The sequence below is a fragment of the Melanostigma gelatinosum genome (genome assembly GCF_949748355.1).
Source record: "Melanostigma gelatinosum genome assembly, chromosome: 16".
NCBI classification, from domain to species: domain Eukaryota; kingdom Metazoa; phylum Chordata; class Actinopteri; order Perciformes; family Zoarcidae; genus Melanostigma; species Melanostigma gelatinosum.
The window spans coordinates 9156017-9182212 of record NC_136649.1 but is presented as its reverse complement, the minus strand read 5'-3'; the positions used below and the strand labels follow the sequence as shown (position 1 = coordinate 9182212).

Sequence of the window (26196 nt, the reverse complement as noted above, 5' to 3'; positions counted from 1 at the left end):
CAGCACAGTGCTTCAGTCGCTCTAACCGGGTTTCGGTCTTTAGGGCTGAGCAGGAAGTGCCTGACTGTGGACCCTGGACGAGAGTGAAAAAAACGGAAAAGAAATTTAAAAAAAAATGGAAATGGTGGCAGACTTGGGGGCGAGTAGACTCTATCGGGCGCCGGGTGAATCAAGTCACCAGTGAGTATCGATGGATTTTGTCAGGGGGTATCACGGCGTGGGGCGTAAGCGGGTGCTACCGACACCTCACGTCTGGGAAAGAGTCGCTGGGTTTGGGCAGCAGGCAAATCCTGCTCGCTGCTCGCTGCGCTCCGGACCTCCGGCGAGGAGAGAAGGGGGTGGTCTTGAGAAGGAAAACGGGCGTTTTTTAGCGCGTCTTGTGCTTATGATATCCTATGTGAATATATTCATTTATCAGCTCAGGATGCTCTGTTGCTGGATGTTTGTGTCTGTTTTTCTATTGTGTGCTGGCTGGAGCCTGAAGTGGGCGTCGCTCCAGGACAGACTGGGCTGCTCTGGTGCGTCGCTGCCCGCTTTTCTCTCGCAGGACTGCAGCACTTCTCATGCCGCTTTGTAGGTCGACCGACGCCGGAATTATGGGAGAATAGCTTGATTAGGATACTAGTCTTGTTTTTTGCGTGACGCTAGGAGCACTGGAGTCCTGCGGGCGTTGCGCCGTGGGTTATCGGGCGCTGTGGATCCTGTCAGCAAGCATCGCATAATTAAGAATGAATGCGTGTAATTCAGAGTGTACGCTGCGCGAGGATGGCTAAATAGGTTACTATAGGAAAAATAACTACTCTGCATATGAGATTGCGGCAATTTGTGTCTCTTGGGATGCCATGCCCGGCCACAGTGCTTTTATTTTCACTTCCCGTGAGTCTGTTGTGTTTGTAGCATCAGAGATTTCATGCGCGCGCTGGCTTCCCTCAGAGATGATTACAGGGTTTTGCCACCCGATGCTCCCTGACTGGAGTCGGGTGTAGCCCATTAGAAGACGATTGTGATTGATTGCTCGTCCAGCCAATCACGGGGCAGAATGAAAGCCTGGTGGGCGGATTGGTCTGCGGAGCTGGAGATAGTCCAGGGCAGAAACAAAGACAGGGGAGAATTGACAGCTACATCAATGGGGTGTCACTGGTGTGTTCATGTGCCCTGCTTTTAATATTTGGGGTCTGTAGCATAACCGTGTTCCAAGGAAAGCTGATGATAAGGTCAGATGTCCCGCCAATCACACTCCACGAGGGCTTGTTTTCGTCCTTGATATGTAAAATTGAAATGATGCATTATGTATGCATGTAGGCTCATACATATAAAGTCATCGCTTGTTAATTCAGGATCAAATGCAAGTCTCTCAATTTCAGTAATGAGTGTCAACAAGGCCTCTTTGTTCTGTTATTTTCTTGCAGAACAAGTCGGTCTATGCTGCATGCCCAACCAGTGTGAGTGCTATCATGTTGTCTCCTTGCAGGCAGCCTCAGAGGTGGTTCAACACTGCTGACATCACGGTGGCTCACCAAAGCAGCCTGCTGAAGCAGCTCAACCAGCAGCGCCGCCAGGAGCTTTTCTGTGACTGCAGTGTGCTGGTGGAGGGCCAGCTCTTCAGGGCCCACCGCAACGTCCTGTTCGCCAGCAGCGGCTACTTCCGCATGCTGCTGTCTCAGGGGCCCGACGGGCTGTCTGACTCTGTCAACGCCACTTTCGACACCTTCAGCCCGGAGACCTTCATCGTCATCCTGGATTTCATCTACTCCGGCCAACTCGACCTCTCGAGTCACAATGTGATTGAGGTGATGTCTGCAGCCAGCTACCTGCAGATGAACAATGTCATCAACTACTGCAAGAACTTCATCAAATCCTCCTTGGACATCAGCGTGAAAGATGAAGACAGTGACCGCTGCATCAGCTTGTCTGAGACCTGCAGTTTTAACAGTGGAGTAGTAGACGAGACCTCCGAGCAGCAGCAGCAGCAACAGCAAGGCCCCAGCTCTGTCAGCCCACCACCGGCGCTCTGGACCAGGGACAGCTCGCGATCCCAGTGTGGCTTCATGGGGAAGGACCCAGACCAAGAGTCATCTTCCTCAGCCCTAAAGACTAGCCCAAGCAGCCCTGCTGATGATCTCAATGCAGAGGCAGACGACCTGCAGGACCCCCAGGACCCTTTGTACACCTTGCCTGGATCAGAGCGCCGGCGAGGTAAAGGGGGATCCAAGAGGAGAGCATCCAATCGCTCCAACCAACCTGAAGACTTAGACATCGAGGAGGCGAGGACTCAAAAGGCTGAGAAGGCAGAGGAGCTGTATGCTACTCTGCCACCTATGTTGGGTGTTATTGGACACTTTAATAGAGGTGAGTTGTATGTGAGAAAATTAAAGGGCGACTTTTTTATGACATACTACATTGTGATATTTTATAGCTTTTTGATGACGAACTGTACTGTGAATTTTTATCTACGCCAGGAGAATCGTAGGATGGCTTGCCTGTGTCTGTGAGTGAGTGTGCGCCTCTGTGTCTGTCCACGGCTAATCTCGCATTCTGCTACAGTGGCCAGCTATGGCTACATGCTCAAGGACCTCTTGTGGTTGCAGAAACTCACACTTTCTCAAAACACCTTTTTATTGCTTGTTTTATACTGCCATCGACTGCCTACCGACTCCTCGCTCACTACACTTAACCGGCCCCCGGCCGGTAGAGGCTGTTAGTTATAAAATAGCTGAGTGCATCGCCGACCCCCAGCCGCTACTCGGCCCCTGGAGACACAGTGTGGGAAAAGAGTTTGCTCACTTTTATAGTTCTGGACGGTGTGCTTGGCTTTCCGCTGATGGAACTACCAGTACCGACACGACTCAGCCGATGAGCTTGGTCAGTTTAATTTTGTTTTTGGCCCGATTGTATGATGTGTCTAACACTGTGACTTTGAGCATCGCTGCTTGTTTTTGACTTTTTTATGACTTTTTCTCACATGCTATCCTAGTATCACTTTTAATGACATTTTTTTGTGACATACTAGGAATTTTCACGTCAAACAATACTGTACATTTTGATTTTATGACTTTTTATGACTTTTTATGACATACTATACTGACTTTTCTGAATCACTTTTTGGTACCGCTTGTCACATGACATTTTATACTATGACCTTCAATGACATGCTTTGCTGACATTTTTTGACTTTTTTATGACATGCTACAATATGACTTTTGTTACAGCCCGACTCAAAGGCTGCAACATTAAGGGAGACAAGACAAGTGTAAAAGTAAAACACATGTATTTAAAGAACACATAACTAAACGAAACAACCAAAACAAATCAGCAGCCATAGTGAGCCAAAGAAGAGGAGAGGGACCCATGTACAGTACAGATGGTGTGTTTTTATGGCTGGAACCACGCCAGGCTCAGGTGGGGCTCCAATCAACATCCTGAATGACAGAAAAGACAGCAAACAGGATACAGACCCCTAGTGGAGGGGAGGGGTCGTCACACTTTTTATTACTTTTAATGACATACGATACTATTAAATTAGACTTGTCTTGACCTCCCTTACTATGACGTTATTATGAAATGCTGTACTTCTTATGTCATTTTTATGACAAACTATACTATATCGTATTTATGACTTTTTATTGACATGCTATAATACGACTTAATTACTTTTTAATGACATACGATACTATTACGTTTGACTTTCTGTGACATACCATACTATGACTTTTTATAACTTTTTTATTAAAAACTATACTATGATGTGTTTATGACCTTTTTGACTGACTTTGATATGACATTTTCACGACATGGCATACCATGACTTTTCCTGGCATACTATGATGTTTTAAAGGCTTTTTGTGACAAACTTAACTATGACTCTTTTATAACTTGCTATACTATGACATTTATATGACTTTTTCATGACATAATTCACTGTGACTCTTTGTGACATACTTTATTACAGTATGTCATTTTTATGAAATGCCTTTGTATGTCTTTTTTATAGCATACTTTACTTTTGTGATTTTATTTACATACTCTATAACTTTTTTCATGAAAAGGTATAAGATGACGTTTTCTTGACTTTGTGTGTCATGCTATACTCTTAACATTTTTGATATGCTACACGATCACTTTTTATATATTTTTTATGACATGCTATACTTTTTTCATGACTTTTTTTATGATAAGCCATATGATGTTTTTTGTGGCCTTTTGTTTCATACTGTTCTATGACTTTCTTTTTACATACTAATTAGTGTCATTTTTACAACTTTTTGTGACGTACTCTGACTTCTTTATGACATGCTATACTATGATTTATGATTTATTTGTGACATACTATGACGTTTTCTTACTTTTTGTGACATACTTTACTCTGACTTTAGTGTGACATACTATACGATGACATTTTATAACATTGTAAGATGTTTTTATGTCTATGTGACATACTGTGACTTTTTGACATGATATACTATCACGTTTTTGACTTGTTGTGATTTTGTAATGACATACACTGTTTTTATCACTTTTTGTGACATTGTGACTCTTTCATGACGTGCTGACGTTTTAATTACTTTTGTGACATAGTTTAAATTACCTTTTTATAACATGCTATAATATGTATGTTTATTCATGGTACATGTCTGACTATTTGTGTACTATTCCTTGATGTTTTTTAATGGCATGCTCTGTGACATGCTACCATTTTATTCTTTTGACACGCATGTCTATGGCTATTTGTGACATTATTCAATACATTTTATTATAACATCCTAATTTATTACTTTTTATGATTTGTTTACGACACACTCTGATATGACTTGTGACACTATTCATGACTTTTTATGACATGCTGCACTGTGTGTTGTAATTTAGTTTTCATGACGAACTATGCTATAATATTTTAATGAGATTTTGTGCTATGACTTTTTATGACTTGTTCAGAAAAACTGTATGATGACATTTTTATGAATTTTGATGACATGCTACACTACGACTTTTTGTGACATATTATATTACGACATTTGCATCTCTTGTCACAGCCGAGCTCTAAAAATGTGACAAAAATGAGCGACACGCGGTTATACTTTGTTGTTTTATTACAAAAAGCGTATATGAGTCAAATAAATGAATGAGAGGAATCTGTGAAGTCAGTAGTGCAGCAAATGCATGCCTGAAAATGGGCTGCATGGATGTTGTGCTGTAAAAACAAAGAAAAGAAACCTGAAGCAACAACAAAGTTATGGAGTGAAATGACTTCTCCTGCTCAGGATTTTCATTCTTCCCACGGACAGTTTAAAACCAGTATGTCTCTGCTGTTCAGTGACCGTGACGATTGTTGAAAGGCAATGTGAAGCACCACTACGCACAACGCACCTATACAAAGCCGAAATGAAGGCACAAAAAAGAAACGATCTAAGAGTCCAATATGATCAGAATGTTAAGACGGTTCACTGCCCAACAATGCTGTAAACATAAGAATATAAAAGAAATGGTTTCAGCAACAGATAAAGTCTATATACCTTTTTATGACTTCTTTCGACAAACTGTACTATGGCGTTTTTTAATATACTACTCATACTCTACTTTTTTACTTTTTATGACTGACTATTACTATACTATGACTTTTTCACATCATCTTACGACATATAATGCTATGATTTATTTTGATGATTTATGATTGATACAGACTTTTTTTCAACGTATTATGAATTCATTGAACATAATATACTATGACTTTTTAATTACTTTTGCGACATACTATACTATGAATTATTTGCCTTTTTTACATGCCATACAATGGCTTTTTAATCCATTTTTCGACATATGACTGTTTTATGCATTTCTCTCTACATACAATACTATGACTTTTATTCGGCACAACCTTTTAGATTTTTTTCAACACACTATACTGTGACCTTTTCCGACATGCTGAATTTTTTTAATTTGTATGATTCTTTTTCATGACATTATTTGTCATACTGTGACTTTTTTGATATACTATAATATGATTATTTTGACATGCTACACTATGCCTTTGTTAGACATACTATAATTAGACTTTTTTTGACATGCTATACTATGACTTTTTATTACTTTTTTTGGTATTCTTTACTATGACTTTTTTCGACATGCTAATTATTTTGACTTTTTTATGGCTTTTTTCAACATACTGTCCTGTCTTTCTTGGCATGCTAATATTTTTCACTTTTTCGATTTGTTTTTCGACATTTTATTGATTTTTTTGACATACTACATTACGAGTTTTTTAAAATGCTATATCTTTTTTAAGTCTTTTTTTAGACATACGATATTTAGATTTTGTATGACCTTATTTATCATGTTTTTTTCAATAAATACTGTATTACTATTTTTTTATGACGACATAGTTTTCCAGAGAAGTGAGGAACGGAATAATATCATCAGCAGAGTAGCATGAGTACCCTTCAAAAGAAGCCAGTTCTCTCCATAGCCAAGAATAAACAGAAAGCCGTAGTTGTAAACAGTTTCTCTTCCTCTTTTGCAGACTCCAACCCCATTATGCGTTTCAAATGTCCCTTTTGCACACACACGGTGAAAAGGAAGGCAGACCTGAAGCGTCACTTGCGCTGCCACACGGGAGAGAGGCCGTACCCCTGTCAGGCCTGCAATAAACGCTTTACACGCCTGGAGCATCTTCGTAGCCATTTTGAGACGGTATGTTTATTTACAACCAGGAGGTGAATGTCCTTCATTTGTGTTGCAACAGCTTCAGAAACATAAAATGTGGGATACATCTTACACTCCAGGCTGCGCCACAGGGTACAACAACAAAATATCTATTGTTTTCTAAGGTTCATCAGTGTTTTCAACAACCCCTTTGTTCTTATACAGCTACAGAAACACAAATGGGAACACTTTTTGATGTAACACTTTTTGTTTCTTCTTTCGCCACAGATACATCAAGCCAGGAAGCTGGTGTGTAGGAAGTGTAAGTGTCAAGTGACGGACGAGACTGGGCACGTGGTGTGTGAGGGCACACGACGCTACCGCATGTGCACCGCATGCATCCAGGAAGTGGATTGTGATGACGTCCCCATGGACAGTCTAGATAGTGCCAGTGAGGAGCCGGCCCTCTTATTGGGGGTGGACGGGGAAGAGGAGGGGGACAGCAAGAGGAGCTGGATGGTGGCCGATGATGACGACGACGACGACGACGACGACGACCTGGCCGACGACTCGGGGGCCGACCTCATTATCCAGCAAGTGGACGACAGTGATGAGGAGCTGCAGTGAAATGGAACCAAAGTGTGTGTGCAGAGAGCATGCAGGAATAATAACCTTTGTATGTGTGTGCTTAAGCCATGCAAGAGAATTTATGCAAAAAAGATGTGATCCACTAATGTAAATACACACACTTGATATATGTTAGTTGTCGCTTATTTAAATGCAACTGGTTAATCTGTACTTTAAATGAGATGTTGACCTTTGTGACAAAGTGGAATGCTTTTTGCTGATCTTCATAAAGATATGCAGTATCCAAAGCTGTGTTTCCTTTGATTGTATGATGGTTAAATGATACTCTTTCAAAGATGTGTTTTTCCACATGCATGGAAGAGCACTCTGCTACGTTTTGGGACGCTCTACTTTGATAAAAGCAGGCATTTGAGTGAAAACGAAGTGACAAGGACAGAATAATGACTCTAATGCTATTTCCCTGCTCGCTGTAAGGAAAGTCAAGAGCGGCTTTTTCCCAATTTTACACAAATGCAGTTTTTATGATTATGTTTGATTATGATATGCACTATGATACAAAACCAATTATAATTTATTTGTTTGTTTGTTTTGTTACTTTTTGACACATTAAAGATATTTTATAAATTTCTGTTTGTGTGTCATTTCAGCCCATTGTTGTGCAAAGGGAAGTACAATTGAATGTTATAAAAGGAAATTATACTCAGGACAAGTACCGGTACTTTTAAGGAGAAAAAGTGGAATCCACAAATAAAATGCAGATTGTGTGTTTTCAGAATGCTACGATAACATTGTTTCTACACTGATTTTATGTAATTGTAATTTATGTAACTTTACATTCAATGACATCACAATCTAAGACCTTTTTTGAGACTATACAAAGACATTCTATGTACATTTTTAATAACTTTTCCACACACAATACTATGACTTTTATGGAATATTTTCGACATACTAGGACTATAACTTTTTCTGACTTATTGCTGCATAATATACTGTAATATTTTTAAGTCATGCTGCACTGGACTTTTAATGACTATTTTCAACATACTATGATCTGACCTTTTCTGACATGTTTGTGAATTTTTCATATTACAATACTAGGAATTTTTTCTATTTGTTTTGACTTTTTATGACTATTATCGACATGCTATAGTACGCCCTTTAATGTATTTTTAACATACTATACTATGACTTTTTCAGCATGCTATACTGTGACTTTCATGACTTATTTTCAAAATGTTAGTCAGCCTTTTTTATTACTTTTTCGAAATACTATACTATGAATTTTTCAACATGCCATTCTATCACTTTTTTATCACTTTTTTCCATACTATGACTTTTTAATAAAAAACATGTATGTACTAAATTATGGCTTTTTGTGCTTTTTTCAACTCTATACTATAGCTTTTTTGTGATTTCTTTCAACATGCTATAGAAAGAATTGTTTTGACTTTTTTTGACATGCTATAGTGGTATGGAGGACATTTTTACAATTTTTTTGACAAACTGTACTATGATTTTTCGATGACTCTTTTCGACATACTATACTGCATTTTTCGACATGCTCTAGTATGATTTTCATGACTTTTTTTCAACATGCTATAATATGACTTTTTTCGAAGTACTATACTATGACTTTTTTATGACTTGTTTTGACATACTGTACTGACTTTTATGACTTTTTTATGCCGTTTTAATTATTATTTTCAACGTTATGTAGTATGATTTTTAATGACTTTTTTCAACATGCTATGTGATTTATTTATGACTTTTTTCAATATGCTATACTATGACTATTTTGTAACTTTTTTCTGACATACTATAGCATAACATGCCTTTTTATAACTTTTTCAACATGCTATACAAGGACATTTTTTCCTACATATTGTAGTATGGCTGTTTTATGACTTATTTCAACATGTTCTGCTTGACTATTTTATGACTTTTTTCAACATGTTCTGCTTGACTATTTTATGACTTTTTTCCGACATACTATACTTTGACTTTTGGTAACATGCTATAGTATGATTTTTTGATGACTTTTCTACATACTATGACTTAATTCCGACATACTATAGCATGCCTTTTTATAACTTTTTCAACATGCTATACTATGACTTTTTCAGTACTTTTTTCAACATGCTATACGAGGACATTTTTCCAATTTCTTTTCGACATATTATAATATGGCTTTTTTATGACTTTTTTCGACATGTTACTATGACTATTTTATGACTTTTTCGATATACCCGAAGAAATCCAGTGGTTTGTGCGTATGACCACTTGACCTTGTTGAGAGTCAGGTTCTTCTCATTCAGTCGCTGAAGTTATTCCCTCAGAACTTGATCAGGGGCAGAGCTTGTTCTGCCACCAAAATGTCATCACAGGTTGATAACTCCTGCAATCAATGGTTTGTTGAATGGCATTTTGGAAGAGATCTGCAGTAAAGGAGATGCCAAAGGTTTGTCTTTTGTAACGTCCCAGTCCCACATGAGTGGAGAATGTGTTGCAAGGATGGCTCTAGTTCTAAGTTGACAACATCCAACATGAAGTTGAGTGATTGTATCAAGATTGTATCAAGTCTCAAAACTACAAAAATAACATAGTGCATACATTACATACAGTACATACACAGCCAGTCCACAAATAAATTGCACACTGCCCATCGTACAACACACCTGAAGTCATCGTAATAGTGTACATAATATGTACAGTAAGAGTAGAGCAGCCTCATCAACATAGAATCATCATAAGTACATGTGTACAGTTAAGATAAAACTCAGCGTCATAGGGGGTAGGCTCTGGCTAGCTTCCCATTCAGGGCTTTGATGGACAGGGGGACAAAGGAGTTCTTAAAGCGGTTGAGCCTGCGGGGGAAGATGCCGGTATTCAGGGTGGAGGACATGGGTGGGGTGAATGCCTCACCTGCATATTTGAACACAGATGAAAGAAGATTAAATACAGAAGAAATAAAGTTTAATGGCGATTTATTTTTCGATTAGTTACATTTAATACCTTATTCACCTGGGTGAATAAACGGATACACAAAATTGTTATTTTTTCAATTCAAATTCCCGGCCCATAGATGGCGCTGCGGGGCTTTTGTCATCTGTGAGGTGTCCTGTCGAGGAAGCACTGACGTCAGAGACTGGAGGCTGGACCATCATGGCGGCAGTGATGAGACTTGTCAACAGAAGTGCTTTTGGTCCAGCAATGGGTCAGCAGTATGTGGCGTTCAGCTCAGCGGCAAAGGTCAACGCAGTGAGTTTCCTTTCCGCGTTTATCTTCCAACACGACGAGCCAGCGGCCTGGACGGCTATGCGTGTCCGCTACCTGTTAGCGTCCTCTGCGGTCAAGCTAACAGTAACATAGTTGGTAACTTGAGCTAAGCTGTTGCTACTTTACACCTGTATTAAGTGTGTGTGTGTGTGTGTGTAGGCTGGCGTCAGAGCAGGTCGAGGTCTTCCAGAGAAGGTGAAAATAGTGGAGGTGGGACCCAGAGATGGTCTTCAGAATGAAAAGGTAACCTTATGTGATTTTGACTGGTTAATCATTAACGTTACACAGCAGCTATTAGCTAGGAAATAGCATTAATAGCTGTACTGATGTGGAGCAGGTGCAGCGCTCATGCGTTGTGTAACCCGGATGAAGGAATGTCAGTCGTGCATTTGTGTCAGTGGTTTTCAAGTGTTCCCCTTCTTGTGTCTTTACTGCTTCCACTCACAGACTATCGTTCCAACGGAGACTAAAATCCATTTGATTGACATGTTGTCAGCATCAGGGCTGTCAGTCATTGAGGCCACCAGCTTTGTATCGCCGAAATGGGTTCCACAGGTGAGTTTGTTCTCCCAGAGCCATTCATGTGGATAGTGCTGACATGCCCCCACGTAGGGTGGTGTACAAACTGCTTGGACGTGGCTTGGTTTCTCCAGCACTAATTGGTGTTCTGTCGCCTGCGTCCAAATGTCAGATGGCAGACCAGGTGGAGGTGATGAAAGGGATCGATAGGAAACCTGGAGTGTCTTACCCGGTCCTCACCCCCAACCTCAAGGGTTTCCAGGCTGCTGTGAGTTTCTTCCACTGACATAGCATAAATCTTCCACTGCAGGTGATGTGTCTAAATGTTTCATGTAAAATGCCCTCTTCTTGCTCTTCCTTAACTACAGGTGGAGGCAGGGGCCTCAGAGGTAGCCATATTTGGTGCTGCATCTGAGCTGTTCAGTAAGAAGAACATAAACTGCTCAGTGGACGAGAGTTTACAGCGCTTTGACGAGATTATGACAACAGCTAAAGAGGCTGGTGTGCCAGTTAGAGGGTAGGCTCAACACATTTCTAAACCATTGGAAATATAGAGTGCGACTTTTGCATGAGTTTCGTCCCTGGTTTTTGTCACCGCAGTTATGTGTCATGTGTTCTTGGATGTCCGTATGAAGGCGCGGTGGCACCTGAAAGAGTTGCACATGTGAGTTCTCATACATGTGTACACTACATTGACTGTCAGACATCTATTGGTCGTCCTTTGACAAATAGCATGAACACAACAGAAGCACTGTTCATGCAGCCGGGTCAAGCTTTGCCTCTTATCTTGCAGGTAGCTAAGCGTCTGTACTCCATGGGCTGCTATGAGATCTCTCTGGGTGACACTATTGGAGTGGGGACTCCAGGTAGCATGATTAAAATGCTGGCGGCGGTGAGCAGAGAGGTGCCAGTTAATGCCTTGGCCGTGCACTGCCACGACACCTACGGCCAGGCCCTGGCCAACATCCTCATAGCCTTGCAGGTCAGACCCGGTCCTGTAATTCTATATGAATCATTGAATGATGTAGTCAGTGCGATACAATGTGCAAATTCTTTTTTTGTGTTTTGCAGATGGGAATCAGTGTGGTAGACTCGTCAGTAGCTGGGCTGGGCGGCTGTCCCTACGCCAATGGGGCATCTGGAAATGTTGCTACTGAAGATGTAGTCTACATGCTGCATGGACTTGGGATTCAAACGGTAAGAAGTCACACTTTATGTTCCTCTTTAGCCTCCCCCCCCCCTATGTTTTAGTCCATTTATAGTATAGATTAAAGATGCTGCTCTTGCTTTTGTGTTGACTGCTCTTTCGTGAATTAAATGCACAAGCTTTGCCAAATGTTCCAGTCCACCCCATGGTGATTTAGATTGCAGTTGTGATTATTGTGTACGACGTGAGCTCCCTCAGGTTTGACCCATTTGACTCTCTGCCCTCACCTCAGGGAGTGGACCTCTCAAAGCTGATGGACGCTGGAGCTTTCATCTGTCGCACCCTGAACAGAAAGACCAGCTCCAAAGTGGCGCAGGCTACCTGCAAGCTGTAGACAAAAGTCAAACTCTCTTTCACACACTGTACACTGCAACACAACCCGGAGCCATCCTCCTCTGTATGTTCAGTTCTCCCTATTCTAAGTTTAGTTTGGTTCATCCTCTCCCGGTATTAGAATATAACATTTAGATGGTACTGAACCACTGTTTGAATAAAGTATCTGATTAAATATTCACTCCATGATAGCATAGCTGGAACAGTGCCTTATGTAAAGTCGGTCTAATCGTACAGATGATACTTATTGAAAACTGTGCCTTAACCTGTTTCTTTAACAGTGTGCTTACATTCCTTTCTGGGCAGTGGGTAAATCACAGACTTTGTTTATGTTGATAAATGAACCAGTAATATCTTAGCGATGGATAAACAGTCCGTTATGAACTTGGGCATTGTACTGGCATTGTACTGTGTTTATTTTAAAATGTCTCTCTTCAAATTAAACATGTACATATCTGACGAGATTGTGAATTTTAAAAATAAATAATAATTTATAAATCAAATGTGTCCTTGTTCTAAAGTTGGCAGCATTGTGATGAATATACAGGCTCGGAAACATAGTTGGAATGCGAAACCTCTTTTTACAAATGTTGCTTACAAATGTTTATTTGAAGCCATCTTTGACCATATAAGGAGCTCAAACTTTACAACCTCCGTAGTGTTTTCGTAGTTTGTTGCGGAAATGATGCAGAACAAACTAACTTTTCTTCGCCGCACCTTGTTAAAACCTGACTGACACGTCTGACAGGCAGACTGAGATTCATCACGACACTTTAAAAACATACATCATCAGGCACCACAAACGGTAAAATAGCATGTCATGGTGACTCACAGTGAATTCTAATGGGTAAAGGCTTATTGGCATGCAATCCTGGTGTAGTGTAAGAAGTTATTATGAGTCAGAAGCAATGGAAAGATTCAGGTCCTTAACTTGTCCCTCCCACATATAAATAGAAACTATATTCCAGAAATAAAATGAACAGCAGCCCTTACTGTTGAAACACCAAACGGCAACACACGTTCAATAAATTTAATATATTTAGTTTTGTAAGAAATTACATTAACAAGAGCCATACAATACATTTCCACCTGATGTCCACAGTAGACAGTATCACAAAAATGAGTTATAGTTCAATGAGCCATCTGTTTGTCCAACCTTCATCCCACCTCCTCTCCTCTGCGCTCCAGCACTACCAACACAGAATTCAACAGCAGCATTCTTTTTGTCTTATTTAAATCAACAGTGGTCTTGGAAGAGGCGAGTGCAGCATAAACCAAGCATATGTCTGCTGAGGCTTTAGATGTAGAAATCTACTAATGACATAGGAGTTCTGAGAAATCGGAGAAAATAAATGCAGTAAAAAAATTGAATTGGCCAGTTTGCACACCTTCAAGTATTACTCAGCCATGACTCTGTGACTTTGGAGTGTCCACACTCCAATGCAGAATATTTGTACCATTCTTTGATGATTTAAAGGTCGTCGGGCTGGCAAATGGGGCAGATAAAGCTATGATGTACGTTCAGTTCAACAAAGGAGATCACTGAAATGTGCATGTAACATTCAGTGACACCAGGGGTGAATACCTCTGCCAGGTCCGTCCTGCCCTCATTGCGTGACACTGAGCGTCTCGTTTCCTCCCTCTCCTGTGTCAAAACTCTAATCACAAGAAAGACAGAAAGCTCAGGTATGTTCTAATATGGGTGAAGTGGTGACCTTGAAAAAGCACACAGACTGTTATCGTATTCAAAGAAGAAAGCCATCGTGTCATTCACAAATCATTTTTGGCTCTAGCTGACTTGTAAATGTTGTGGATGTTGACTTGGAAACCAAAGTTCATGCGCTCAAAAAGAGTCTTAGATGTGGACACAGGGGCCCACAGGATGAATCCAGTACTGATGACTCAACTTCCAGGGTCTGACACACATGGAAGCTTTTGGTTCATTGTTCTGAGTCGGATGTTTGTGATTGGGTTCTAGCCCCCACTGGCGAGTGCTGCAATCTGACCTCCGTTCACTTAGAACTGGACAGATTAGGAGCAGAGGCCCGTATCTTATCTTCCAGCTTGAGTCCAGATAGCCTGTGTGAAGGCTTCATTGCGGTCCTAAAGGATGGAGGCTGATCTTTCAGGTCCCGCTTCAGCAAGGACACATTGCTGTTGTTGACGGGGTCCTTGTAATCGTCCTGACGCACGGCCGTGTTGCGATTGCGGCTACCCATCTTGTTCGCCATACGTACAAAGCGCTTGGAGACGAGATAAACGATCTCGCAGATGTTGAGGACGATGCAGAGGCCTGAAGCTCCAACCATGAAGTAGGTGAAGACCTTCTTCTCAGTGGGGTGGCCGATGTAACAGTCCACCAGGTTGGGGCAGGGCGCCATGTGGCACTTGACCAACCTTGGCAGGTAGAAGCTGTCGTAGATGTGGTGGAGGATGTAGAGGAAGGAGCCCTCGATGCCTGTCTTTACGAAGAGGCTGATCAGATAGGTCCACCACAAGCCGCCGTGCTTCTTGCCCGTGTTGCTGTACAGCTTCTTGGTGTCTCCGTGCTTTGCCGTGTGCTTGCGCTCACGGTCGTCGCGGTACGCCACGTGCATGACCACCATGAAGGACGGGCAGGTGACGAAGATGAGCTGCAGGGCCCACAGGCGGATGTGGGAGATGGGGAAGAAGTAGTCGTAACAGACGTTGGCGCAGCCGGGCTGCTTGGTGTTGCAGTCAAAGTCCTTCTGCTCATCGCCCCACACTCGCTCCGCTGCCACCACGTACACCATCACCCTGAATACAAACACCACAGACAGCCATACCCGCCCAAACGCCGTGGAGTATTTGTTCACCCCACTGAGGAGGGCTTGGAAGGTCTTCCAGTCCATGTCCTTGGCTGGCAGTCAGAACCCTCTTCTGAGGAATTCCTCTCTTGCTAGTCGTAGTTTATCTTCAAATCTGGACGAGACAGATTGAAAAATGGGTGAACAGGCTTTCATTGACTGCTTTCACTCTGTGTTAGTGTCTCACTTCAGTAACAAATAACTTCTCATTCTGGCTTTTTAAACCACACATGTGAAGCTGATTTAATGCAAAAATAAAAAAATAAAAACATCTCCCACAGGCCTCATCAACCTTGCCAGAAACAACCACTGATGCCAATATCACACAGTTACGAGGAGGCCTCGAGCCAAACCGTTCCTTAAGGAAACAAGTTGGACCAACGTTATTAACACAACCGGAGCTCATATGTATTTTAGAAAGCAGTACGACAACTTCACAACTTGGATACAGATATTAATTTAGGAAGCAAAGTTAACACTATCAGCTTCTGTTGTGTGTGTGTTAACATAAAAACACACTTACGCCATTTAAATGTGTAGGAGTTAAAAAAAAAAAACAGACTTTTACGCACAGGCTGCGTGGTTATTCAGACATATTTATTTACTTTTGGCTCTTAACCGACATAAGGCCCTTCGTCAAACACCAGGGATTAATTATCGTTTCATAGACTGCCGTAAAAAAAAGCCGACAGATCCAAATCAACTCCTTTCCATTTGGCTGAAACGCGAACTTCCTCAACTTCACAGACACACCAAAAGTGAATTACAGCGAGTTGTTCACTTACCAAAATAAGCATTAGTCCATTATTAGGTTAAAGACAAGCGATGGCATGTGTTTCAGGGGGATATCTTCCAGCTCTAACGTCGAATTTGGTCCTTTAACGCACAGATTTGTCTCCTTTCGCCAGGTAGACGAGCGCAGTGTTGAGAAATGCGCCTGTGGGTGTGGTTAAAGAAGACCGACTGGAGCTGCCCCAGATGTTCTCTCTCTCTCTCGCTCTCTCTCTCTCTCTCTCTCTCTCTCTCTCTCTCTCTCTCTCTCTCTCGCGCTCTCTCTCTCTCTCTCTCTCTCTCTCTCTCTCTCTCTCTCACACACCCTGTGGCAAATCAAATATATTCAGGTAACACAGCAACCATCTCCAGGTGCTTTGGGTAGGTTTGTAGACAGGCCTACACCTGGACAATAAGTTTGGACCCAGATAAACCAATGAGGGCCCTGGTGATTTGAGCCCACACATGTGGTTCAGGTCCCAGATTAGCACAGTGGACAGTTTTGAGACGACAGATTTGGGTAGATTGTTGTTTGTACATGCATCAGGAAGTGTTGTCTCCCTGTCCCAACGTGTTTCTGAGTGTTTCGTGATACCAGAAAGACACACCCTGGTGAATGCATTTGATTGTTGTTGTGCGTCTCACCTTGGTCTTGTTGCAAGTTTCCAAAAGCATGACGAGTGGTCAGGCAACATTCTTTCTAGGAATCTCTAAAGGGTGAGTAGGTTATTGAAAAAAAAGGTGAGGTAAATGGTGGAGATGAAGTATCTTACAGAGTTCTTTTGTTGTCATGTAACCACAACAATATTCAACATTTCCCTGTTCCTCCTTCTCTTCCTGCAGTGTTAATTTATTCCTTCCTTCATTCTTTTAACACCCACGACAGAGTCAAAAAGGCATACTGTGTTTCCTTAATTGTTTTCAAGGCCAAGCTCTTCTCAGGTAACACTGTCACAATTCATGAGCCTTTTGAGCTCATCCTCATTGTCAGATCATGAGCTTTTGTCCCCACTTCACCATCCGCTCGCTTTCACCATCAAACATTGTTTATTGCCCTTTACAGATAGGATTTCCTAATCAAACTGCTTTAATGTGTTTCTGTTCTGTAGGGAACACCCATCTCCCCATAGTAGTGTTTGCAGATGAATTCAAGTCCTCAGACAGTGTCAGGAATATCAAAGATCAGCATGCCATAGCTGTGCAAGGGCTTGTCAGCACTTGCAGACCGGTGCCTGCCTTCAGAGCTATTGAATCCTGTGTTTACGTGACACAAAAGGATAAAAGACTTGCTCATGTAACACCGTTCTCAAGTCAAGTCAGAGTTATTTGCATTGTTCAGTAGAAACACATACAATGTCTCAGTGAGCAGTTTATTTCAGGCTCACTAACAGCAACGGCTCACAACAACCAAGCCCAATGTTTCTGACAACAACAGAAGTTAACACCTGTAATTTACATGCTTCTTATATAAGAGCTGTTACACTTAGGTAACCTGACAATCAAGCTGAATTTGTCTTATTTCATTTTCTTAAAATGTTGTTTCTCATATTTCCATCTGTAAACGGCTGAATTCACAATGTCAAGAGTAAAAAGTTACACGATGAAGAGGATGTTATGGTTGCTCCATGGCTTCTCTAAATGAATCACTTCACCTCGAAGTCTTGCAGCCATGAGCTAAAAGTCTCGGGATATTGTTAGAAGTATCAAGTGCCGTCTCTCTTTTCAGGAAAGTTCATCTGTGGCATAAAGCTCGGACACACATCTGTGCTTGCAGCATTAGGAACAGTTCAGCAGACCATAGCTGAACTTGAGGTGGGGGAGGGGAACGAGCGGTTGCGTCTTGGCTCCATGATGAAGAACTGGTCCAGGCAGTCTGGCGGGAAACACCTGGAGAAATGCACACTGTGACTCAACCTCTGCCACCAGCGAGTCTCAACAGGACAGACTAACACAACAGGATAAACACATCACTTCTCACTGCTGGCAATGAGCGCACAGAGAACCAGAACAGAAATACTACCCGAGAAAAGCTGGGAGGATCTTGTAGTGGGAGTGAATGTCGGCTCATTATAGAAACACCCAGTCAGGCTGGACAAACAGAATAAGGACAAAGAGAAATGTGCATACTGAAGCTTGCTTTTACTTTCAGAGCTTCTTACACGGTAATAGATTTTGTCGTAACACTTGAGAGTAAAGATCCTAATATAAAAGTGATGCTCGACTCAGACTTATCACTTCACCCAGGTAACTGTAGCATTGGCCCCAGAGAATGCATTTCCCATCCCTACTGTGTACTTTGTGTATGGGTGGGTTGACTATTAAGTTCTTTTGAGTCTCAAATCACCCACAAAATAAAAACTTCCCACTTCCTTCATGTGGATCCATCTGTGCCATTTCTGGTGCCACCCCGATACAGAGGAAGTGGAAAACAACATTCCAGCAGCAGCTTGTCTTAACCCAAATCAGTCACCGTGATAAGCCACAGACCTCTCTCGTTAACAGAGGTCATCGGAACTACCATCTACTGAAATAGACCTCAACGGTTCCAATGAAAACTCTTAACACCGGTGCCTGCAGGTTGTCCTTTCATTGTTTGTGGAAACAAACTTTGCTGTTTGACCTTTTAAAATATCATTCTTTATTGCTCTGAGCAGCGCAAACTGTATTTTGTTCTCCTCCCCAGGTATGAGGCGGCAGCACAAGTTCCAGCGTTAGACGTCATGAAACCCCAGCAGAGCAAACTGATAATATCTGACTGGCACAACACCACAAGGAGAGAGTGAGAAACGCTGTGTTTCAACTCTCACTATACGTCGCTCCTATCGCATGTAGCAATGTAAATACTGGAAAGAACTATTCAGAGGCTGCCCGGGCCGACAAATTCCTGCACTGGGTGGGTCCACGCCCGTCGGCACGGATGATTCAAACTGAGGGGTGGGAGACTCCTCCTCTGCCCTCCTCAACGTACCAATCTACCTCAACAATGAGGGTGCTGCTCCGTGCCATAGAGCAATCTGTGTGCCTAAAGGGAAGGGAGGGCTTCATGGAACAAAAGTGGGAGAATAAAGAACCACAGAACTTGCAGAATCAACAAATCCTTTGGCTGGTTTACATTGCTCTTTAGTACGTTTCCTATGCTAAGACATGTTGTGTGTTCATGCAGCATGCACTGCTGCGTATGGACCTCTCTAAATTGACTTGCTTGATGTTACGGAAGGGGCAAAAAAAGCACATTTTGAAATCAGGAAAATTATTATCTTTAATGTAAAATATTATTAACAACTATGCAGCCGCACTGCACCTCAGTGCTGTGAAATATGATGTCATTAACGACTGTGTTTACAGCTCTCAGCATTTGGACTTCATTGCTCTCTTCTGCCTGTGTACAGGAATCAGTTTAAAACAGGTCAGAACAATAACATACAGGACAGCACAATCTTTCAAACCTCTTGATAAATTAAGGGCAGTATTCACAAAGAGTCAGACACGAAGGGGTGAGGTGAAGGGGAAATGACGCTGTACAGCTTGAACTAAACATTTCGGGGTTGGGCACTGAGCAGAAGGAAAATCTTACACACAAAACCTCATGCGTTTGTAAAAACATCTCCAAACTATGGAGTGACTCATGTAATTGGTCTCAAGGCCTAATTTAAAGGGCTGTCGAGAAAAAAAAAGGGAAAGAAAAATAAACTGTAAATACTTTGACCCAAACCCCACCACAGTGAGCACATTCCAGATCAATGACACATACGTCCTGTGGTCCAGAATTTCGAATTCTTTGACATGTGGAACACAGTAACAGTAAAGAACTATCTCTGTTGTAGTTCGGTCTCTGAGCACTCAAATGTCTGCTGACAAGTCTCTTAAGGAAGTGCTGGTGGAGGGAGGAGAGGCATATTTCCTTTACCACGACAGTGTTTTTCATTAAGTCTCTGCCTTTGTTCTCGGGATCTCAAGATATGGCGACGCTGTATGAAGGAGCAGGCATATCAGGGGTGGTTTTGACCGGCAACATCAGAACGTTTGACTCCATCAGGGTCGATCCACTGGACATCGTGTTGGTCATGACGTGGCGAGACTTGTGGGCCGTGAGTAATTCACGGCAGCGTTTCCCAATCAGGTAGACGATTTCAAAAATAGAGAGGAGGATGCAGGCCAGACTGGTGACCACCATGAAGATGGTGAAGATTCGTTTCTCAGTGGGCCGAGCGATGAAGCAGTCCACCTTGTTGGGACAGGGCGTCTGTTCACACTTGATGAGCGAGGGGAAGTCATACCCCTCGTAGATGTGGTAGACGAGGTAGACGAAGGTGGCGTCCACAGCGATTTTGAAGACCAACGTGAGGACGTAGGTCCACCACAGGCCCCCGCGCTTCTTGCCCGTGTTCTTGTAGAGGTGTTTGCAGTTCTCGCCATACTTGAGCCGGTGTTTCCGTTCCCTGTCATCCCTGTAGGCTACATGCATCACCACCAGGAGAGAGGGGCAGGTGACGAAGATGAGCTGCAGGGCCCACAGCCGGACGTGGGAGACGGGGAAGAAGTGGTCATAGCAGACGTTGTGGCACCCGGGCTGAGCTGTGTTGCATTTGAAGTCTTTCTGTTCGTCGCCCCATACCTTCTCCGCCGCAACAACAAACACCATGACCCTAAAGAGCAAAACGATGGAGAGCCAAACCCGGCCGAAGGCTGTGGAGTACTTGTTCACCCCGCTGAGGAGGCCCTGGAGGAATGCCCAGTTCATGGCGAGGTTTGTTCACAGCCTGTCTTCTCTTCCTGCTGATGGAAGACAGAGGAAGCTCTTTACAGTTGAGACAGCACAGACAAAACTCATGTATCTACCAGCCTGAGGCCAAAAGAAAACAGTCATATACATCTCAGATGTAGACGAAGGCTGTGTCAACAACAAAAAGTGCGGTAGAGCCGGAGCATTAACATGTAAATTCATGTGGTTACGCATGTTTGACGTCAAAAAAGTGTAAGAAATACGAGCAGAATGAGCCCCTAAAAGGGCAACAAAACTTTTATTAGACAAGAGACTTTCTTATAAAATAAGCAGAACCGTTTTAATTCATCGCTGTGTAGTCTGTCAAATCTTACTCAATCAGACATTCACTTCCAACGACTACGGTAAACGCATTTAAGTTTTCTCATTCCGTGCGCGATTGCGCGTATCCCCAATAGCCACGTCTAAAACTTCCTAAATCGGGTAAATCCCAACACGTGCTGCCCGACTCGGTGCTTTACATATAGATTTGAATACTTACAGTTGAAACGCTGCCGATCAGAATCCCTGTCGGAGCGGAGGAGCAGCTTTGCTGGATGAACTCCACCGATGAGAATCTCAGTGGATCGCTCAACAGGACGGGAGTGGAGGGGGAGGAGTTGTTTTCCTGCGACGTCTTTGCGTCACTCAACCTGCTCAGGTGTGGCAGCTCCACCGCGCAGAATACTAGTTTGTCCAATAAGGTGAGGAGAAAGGGCGAGGTTTGTTTTGTTTATATTCAGTCAAATTATAGAAGTTTGTTCAAACCCTGCACGTGATCATTTCATAATGTACAATCAATAACCCATTACATCGATATATTTTACCATGCATCGTTTGCATGGTGCATCTCTAATTTGGAACCAACTCACATTTTATGTATGAAAATAAATGGTTTTATCATTAATTAATTACAAAGACTTTGACAACGTTGACTTCGATTTTTACTGAATTTAAAAACAAGTTAAACTTGAAAATAATAATAATAATAATAATATTAATGTGCTTTAAATGGGTAGCTCTGCGGCTATAAAAGGGTTAAACCAACACTCAGCAGATCAATGTAACATTTCATTTGTACAAAGCAAAAGGCATCAAGCTGTGGCTTCTTTATAAAAAAACGATGTTTATTGAAATATTTACATGGCAGTTGATGTGACCTCAAAGTACAGAAGACCATGAACACACTCGTGCTCTCAGACATACACGGCCCCCATTGACACATATACAAACAAGAACACATGTCATGTTCCGTCACACAAACTCCCCACAGTCAGAGATGATGACCTTCTGCTTGGGCTTGCCTTCCTTATTTCCCTCAGCCTGCAGGAAAAAAAAAAACACATTTAAAAGATACACCAAATTCTTGCCAAAAATGTAGCCTGACTGTCTTAAACTTTGACATGCTCATATTACAATATCAACAAGAAGATCAATTTTACATTAAGCCCAGATGGATGTTTGAGTTCAACATTTAACGGTACAATCATAATCTAGATACTATTTGTGAACAGTGTGATCAATAATACTATCTTTCTATTTCTGAAACTTAAAAAACAAGATGAACTTGAAACCTTCATCTCCTACTTGTTATAAAACAATGGCTCAATGATACGATTATTCATTTTTAGAGATAAGATACTGGTCTAACTGATTTGTGGATTATGTTGAGGGGTAGGGTGTCTAACAAGAGCATGAATATGCAGGTCTGTGTCCTGAGAAACATTGAAACACTCGCTCCAACTATCTACAGCACAACTAACACACACTATGTGTGTTTCTGTCTTCATTTATTGCCGGTCCCTATTGGTGACTGAATACTCTTCTGGACATTTTGCTACATTAGCAGTGGGTTTTGCCGATGCAGCTTTTCTTGGTACATTTTACCATGCTTTATATTTTCTGGCCTCTTTTTTTGGGTGGGTGGGGGAGCTTAGGGTTCCTGTTTTTGTGATTTTCCTTCTCCTTTTACTGGTATTGCATTTGGTAGACCAGCAGACTCTTCTACTAATTTCAACAGTTTGTTAATTTTGTACACATGCATGCTTTATGTCCATGTGGCAATAGTGATTTAAAGAACACATTGGGTAATATTTAAGGTTTGTTACTGAAAGCCCTTTTTGCTGTGAGTGATTCATTCATTACCACTGAAATAACTCTTTCACTTTACAAATAGAAAACTGTGATTGCAGCAGTGAACCCTTTCCACCTTTACCTCCATTGCACGGACAACATCCATCCCCTCCACCAGATCTCCGAACACCACGTGTTTGCCATCCAGCCAGTCTGTTTTGTCGGTGGTGATGAAGAACTGAGAGCCGTTAGTGTTTGCCCCAGAGTTGGCCATGGAGAGCTGCCCTGTGAGCACGAGAGAGCCACGGTTTGACCAGTTAGCCACAGGACCCGCTGGTAAACGTAAACGATGATGACCACCAACACGCACTACAAGAGCTCCACACTGAACTCCTCACCTGGCGCCGTGTGTTTGAGGACAAAGTTCTCATCATCAAACTTCCGGCCATAGATGGACTTGCCGCCGGTGCCATTGTGGTTGGTGAAGTCACCTCCTTGGCACATGAACTGAGGGATGATGCGATGAAAGCAGCTTCCCTTGAAGCCAAAGCCCTTCTCGTGCGTGCACAGGCAGCGGAAATTCTCTTTATGGGATTTAAGAAAAGATGCTGCTGTTACTATTTGCCCACAGATTGTTTTGTTTATTAAAGGGGGATGATATGAATAAGCACTTGTGGTTTCTTGTTTGTTGTCATTTCAGTGTCAATTCTTCATGCAAGCGATCCTAAATATTTATGTATTTTTGACAAAGCCCTACAACATACACACCTGCTGTCATGGGAACGATGTCAGCCCGAAGGAGGAAGCGTAGTCTCCCTGCTGGCTTATTTCCAATCTTAATGTCCATGTAGACCTGAGGATTAACTCGGCCCTTTTTAGCCGGAGGCTCAGCCTGCAAAAACATATCATACTTATGTCACCGACTTATCGTAGTTAGGAGTCAGAGGCAGAGTTCAGAGAGAAAGCCATCTCACCTCCTGTGTTGCAGTGGTGGTTGTTTCTCCGCCCGCTGCCTCCGCATCAGCCTCCTCTGCGGTCTTCCCTGAGAACTTCTTCAGCCAGTCATCGTCCGACCACACTGACGGAGGAGCAGAGTTCAAATCGTAAACACAGATTTAAAATCGCGTAAACGTACGGCCTCTATAAAAACAGGTTTTCATTACTCACCTGGTCGAGAAGAACCTTCTTTGATTCTCATGGGCTTGGCCGTGTTGACCCGGATTGTCCGTCCAAAAAGCTCAGACTCATTCTAGCAGAGAGAAAGAAAATAAACATTAAAGCAGAAAGGTCAATATGGACCTTTCGGGTAAATTCACAACAGCTAGGTCCCAGAAACAGAAATACAACTTCACCGACGTGAACGTGCAGCAATATGATCCACTTACCATGTTATCAATAGCCGCTGCAGAGTCCTACAGAAGACAACGGTCATAGACAGGTTAAGAGTTCAGATATATTGACCATTAAAGCCCCGCACTGTATTTCAATCACCAACTCTGTTTTACATGGAATCCACCAGTCAGACTACCAAACACCTTTATCTAAAGAAGAGATCAACCCAAGGAAACAATGTATTCAGGATGCCATATTCAATGCCTATTCACATGCTAGAGAACAGCTACATTAATAGCTGGGGATAGATTAAACATCACAACACAATCTTTCTCTTGTGCTGCTAATATGGTTTACACTAAGTGCATTTGATGTGTTTTATTGCTGTACATTAAAGTAGATTCCACAAGCGAGCAGATGGATGACTGTGTGTTGAAACTCAGATAGTGTTGTAGCTCAGTTCAGGTACATGTTCAACAGCTCTCTCAATATCTCTATGATCATAATCAGGTTAAAGTAATCTATGTTAAATTCATGGAGATTTGCATACAGAGTATTGTCTTTAATGGGACAACATCACAATATTGGAGCCATTAGTGTGCACTTCACGTACCTCTCCCAATTCAAACTCAATGAACGCAAATCCTCTGTGCTTTTCTGAAAACAGAACACAAGACACATTATTTACAGCCTAATATTCACCTTACCCACAGTGACTTCATGCTCTATAGAAACAGTGGAGCTTCCATCACAGTTAGTGGCAACGCTCGTGATCTTACCCGTTTCATAGTCTAATGGTATCTGGATGTCTGTGATGTCTCCAAACGGAATAAAAGCTGCATGCAAAACCTTCTCATCCACCTCCTCCGCCAGGCCACCTGACAGAAACACAACGAACCGCCACTGAGCTGATGAACAGGAAGTTATTATTCCTGAGAGACAATATCTTTGTATAAATATTCAGAAGAGAGGATAACGGTGCAGGTTTACGTGCTACGTTGAAGAAACAATAAGAACCATTGGAGTCATGAAGCCACAACCTGCATGTGGTTGTTTCTTTGCTTTTATTTATTACACATTTGACATGACGCACTTTAGTCACGGGGTCGAGGAAACTGTGCAAAGTTTAAAATCAGCGACGTTGCCATGTTTTAAAGTGACGCGAGTTTTCTTCATATTATCTGCACTTTATACACATTGGGTTGTGTCTCATATAATTATTTAATATGGAATGTCCTCAACACGGTAGCTTAGTTTACTGGAACAATGTCATTTCAATGTATTTTTAAGAAAAATCACATTAACTTACCGACATACAGCACTCGTTTGTTAGCCGCCATATTGGATGTAACCCTTCAACTTCGACCCCAGCAGCTTGTCATTGGTGCAGCGAGGCTAAAGCCCGCCTCCCGGTGATCAGGTGACCTTTACTGCCACCTGCTGGATAAAGCTGTCATCGCTCCAATTGCTCCTTTTTACATCTTTTATTTATATTTTAGCATATTAAAGGATCAGCAGGATCACATTTCTGGAGTGGATTTTAAAATAAACACTGTCTTGTCACACCGACTTACAGAAGAATGACAAGAGGAATGGATGACTTTTAGAAAAGCGTTCAAAAAGCCTTACTAATATGTTAGAACACAGAGGATAGCTTGTAGATGACATTTTGATCATAAAGGTGATACCTATAAAATTGTATTTTCATTGTAACATTAAATTGTATGCATCTATCATTCTTAGGGCTTAATATCAAACCATGTAAAAGTGTTTGTTCAGAGCTTTCTTGCCACCCTTTGTTGTGATTTCATGGTAATGAATTATTATTTTGACCATGAGGTTTATATGCAAAACCTCAGTGACACTAT

At 42.1% G+C, this 26196-nt stretch overlaps 5 protein-coding genes across 9 annotated transcripts; 2 read left to right on the top strand and 3 right to left on the bottom strand.

The window, feature by feature from the left end:
- Nucleotides 1-49: 49 nt before the first annotated feature.
- On the top strand, nucleotides 50-7788 carry zbtb8a (zinc finger and BTB domain containing 8A). Its single transcript, XM_079286493.1, has 4 exons — nucleotides 50-180; nucleotides 1472-2349; nucleotides 6515-6684; nucleotides 6925-7788. Exons 1-4 carry the CDS (start codon nucleotides 116-118, stop codon nucleotides 7261-7263), a joined length of 1452 nt encoding a protein of 483 aa, XP_079142619.1. The 5' UTR covers nucleotides 50-115; the 3' UTR covers nucleotides 7264-7788.
- A 2599-nt stretch (nucleotides 7789-10387) lies between these two features.
- hmgcl (3-hydroxy-3-methylglutaryl-CoA lyase) lies at nucleotides 10388-13022 on the top strand (the record flags this gene model as incomplete). 3 transcript variants are annotated; one of them, XM_079286934.1, is made up of 9 exons in its annotated part: nucleotides 10388-10485; nucleotides 10663-10746; nucleotides 10951-11058; nucleotides 11195-11290; nucleotides 11391-11539; nucleotides 11623-11686; nucleotides 11816-12004; nucleotides 12094-12219; nucleotides 12462-13022. In XM_079286934.1, 9 exons carry the CDS (start codon nucleotides 10390-10392, stop codon nucleotides 12561-12563), a joined length of 1014 nt encoding a protein of 337 aa, XP_079143060.1. In that variant the 3' UTR covers nucleotides 12564-13022. The 3 variants fall into 3 exon arrangements, with proteins under 3 accessions (XP_079143060.1, XP_079143062.1, XP_079143061.1); XM_079286936.1 differs by lacking the exon at nucleotides 10663-10746 and having other exon boundaries at nucleotides 10390-10476; XM_079286935.1 differs by lacking the exon at nucleotides 10663-10746 and having other exon boundaries at nucleotides 10390-10485.
- A 168-nt stretch (nucleotides 13023-13190) lies between these two features.
- On the bottom strand, nucleotides 13191-16322 carry gjb3 (gap junction protein beta 3). Its single transcript, XM_079287241.1, has 2 exons — nucleotides 16176-16322; nucleotides 13191-15505 (listed from the first exon to the last, which is right to left on the bottom strand). The coding sequence occupies exon 2, from the start codon at nucleotides 15433-15435 to the stop codon at nucleotides 14575-14577; it is 861 nt and encodes a 286-aa protein (XP_079143367.1). The 5' UTR covers nucleotides 15436-15505; nucleotides 16176-16322; the 3' UTR covers nucleotides 13191-14574.
- A 3072-nt stretch (nucleotides 16323-19394) lies between these two features.
- Nucleotides 19395-21506, bottom strand: gjb10 (gap junction protein beta 10). Of its 3 annotated transcripts, none has more exons than XM_079286179.1 (2): nucleotides 21426-21506; nucleotides 19395-20937 (listed from the first exon to the last, which is right to left on the bottom strand). In XM_079286179.1, exon 2 carries the CDS (start codon nucleotides 20900-20902, stop codon nucleotides 20114-20116), a length of 789 nt encoding a protein of 262 aa, XP_079142305.1. In that variant the 5' UTR covers nucleotides 20903-20937; nucleotides 21426-21506; the 3' UTR covers nucleotides 19395-20113. The 3 variants fall into 3 exon arrangements, with proteins under 3 accessions (XP_079142305.1, XP_079142307.1, XP_079142306.1); XM_079286181.1 differs by having other exon boundaries at nucleotides 19395-20934; nucleotides 21426-21486; XM_079286180.1 differs by having other exon boundaries at nucleotides 19395-21004; nucleotides 21426-21454.
- A 529-nt stretch (nucleotides 21507-22035) lies between these two features.
- ppie (peptidylprolyl isomerase E (cyclophilin E)) lies at nucleotides 22036-25692 on the bottom strand. The gene is made up of 10 exons (XM_079286906.1): nucleotides 25638-25692; nucleotides 25108-25206; nucleotides 24942-24985; nucleotides 24382-24408; nucleotides 24164-24245; nucleotides 23971-24074; nucleotides 23765-23888; nucleotides 23395-23580; nucleotides 23139-23281; nucleotides 22036-22246 (listed from the first exon to the last, which is right to left on the bottom strand). The coding sequence occupies exons 1-10, from the start codon at nucleotides 25666-25668 to the stop codon at nucleotides 22178-22180; spliced, it is 909 nt and encodes a 302-aa protein (XP_079143032.1). The 5' UTR covers nucleotides 25669-25692; the 3' UTR covers nucleotides 22036-22177.
- Nucleotides 25693-26196: the final 504 nt, after the last annotated feature.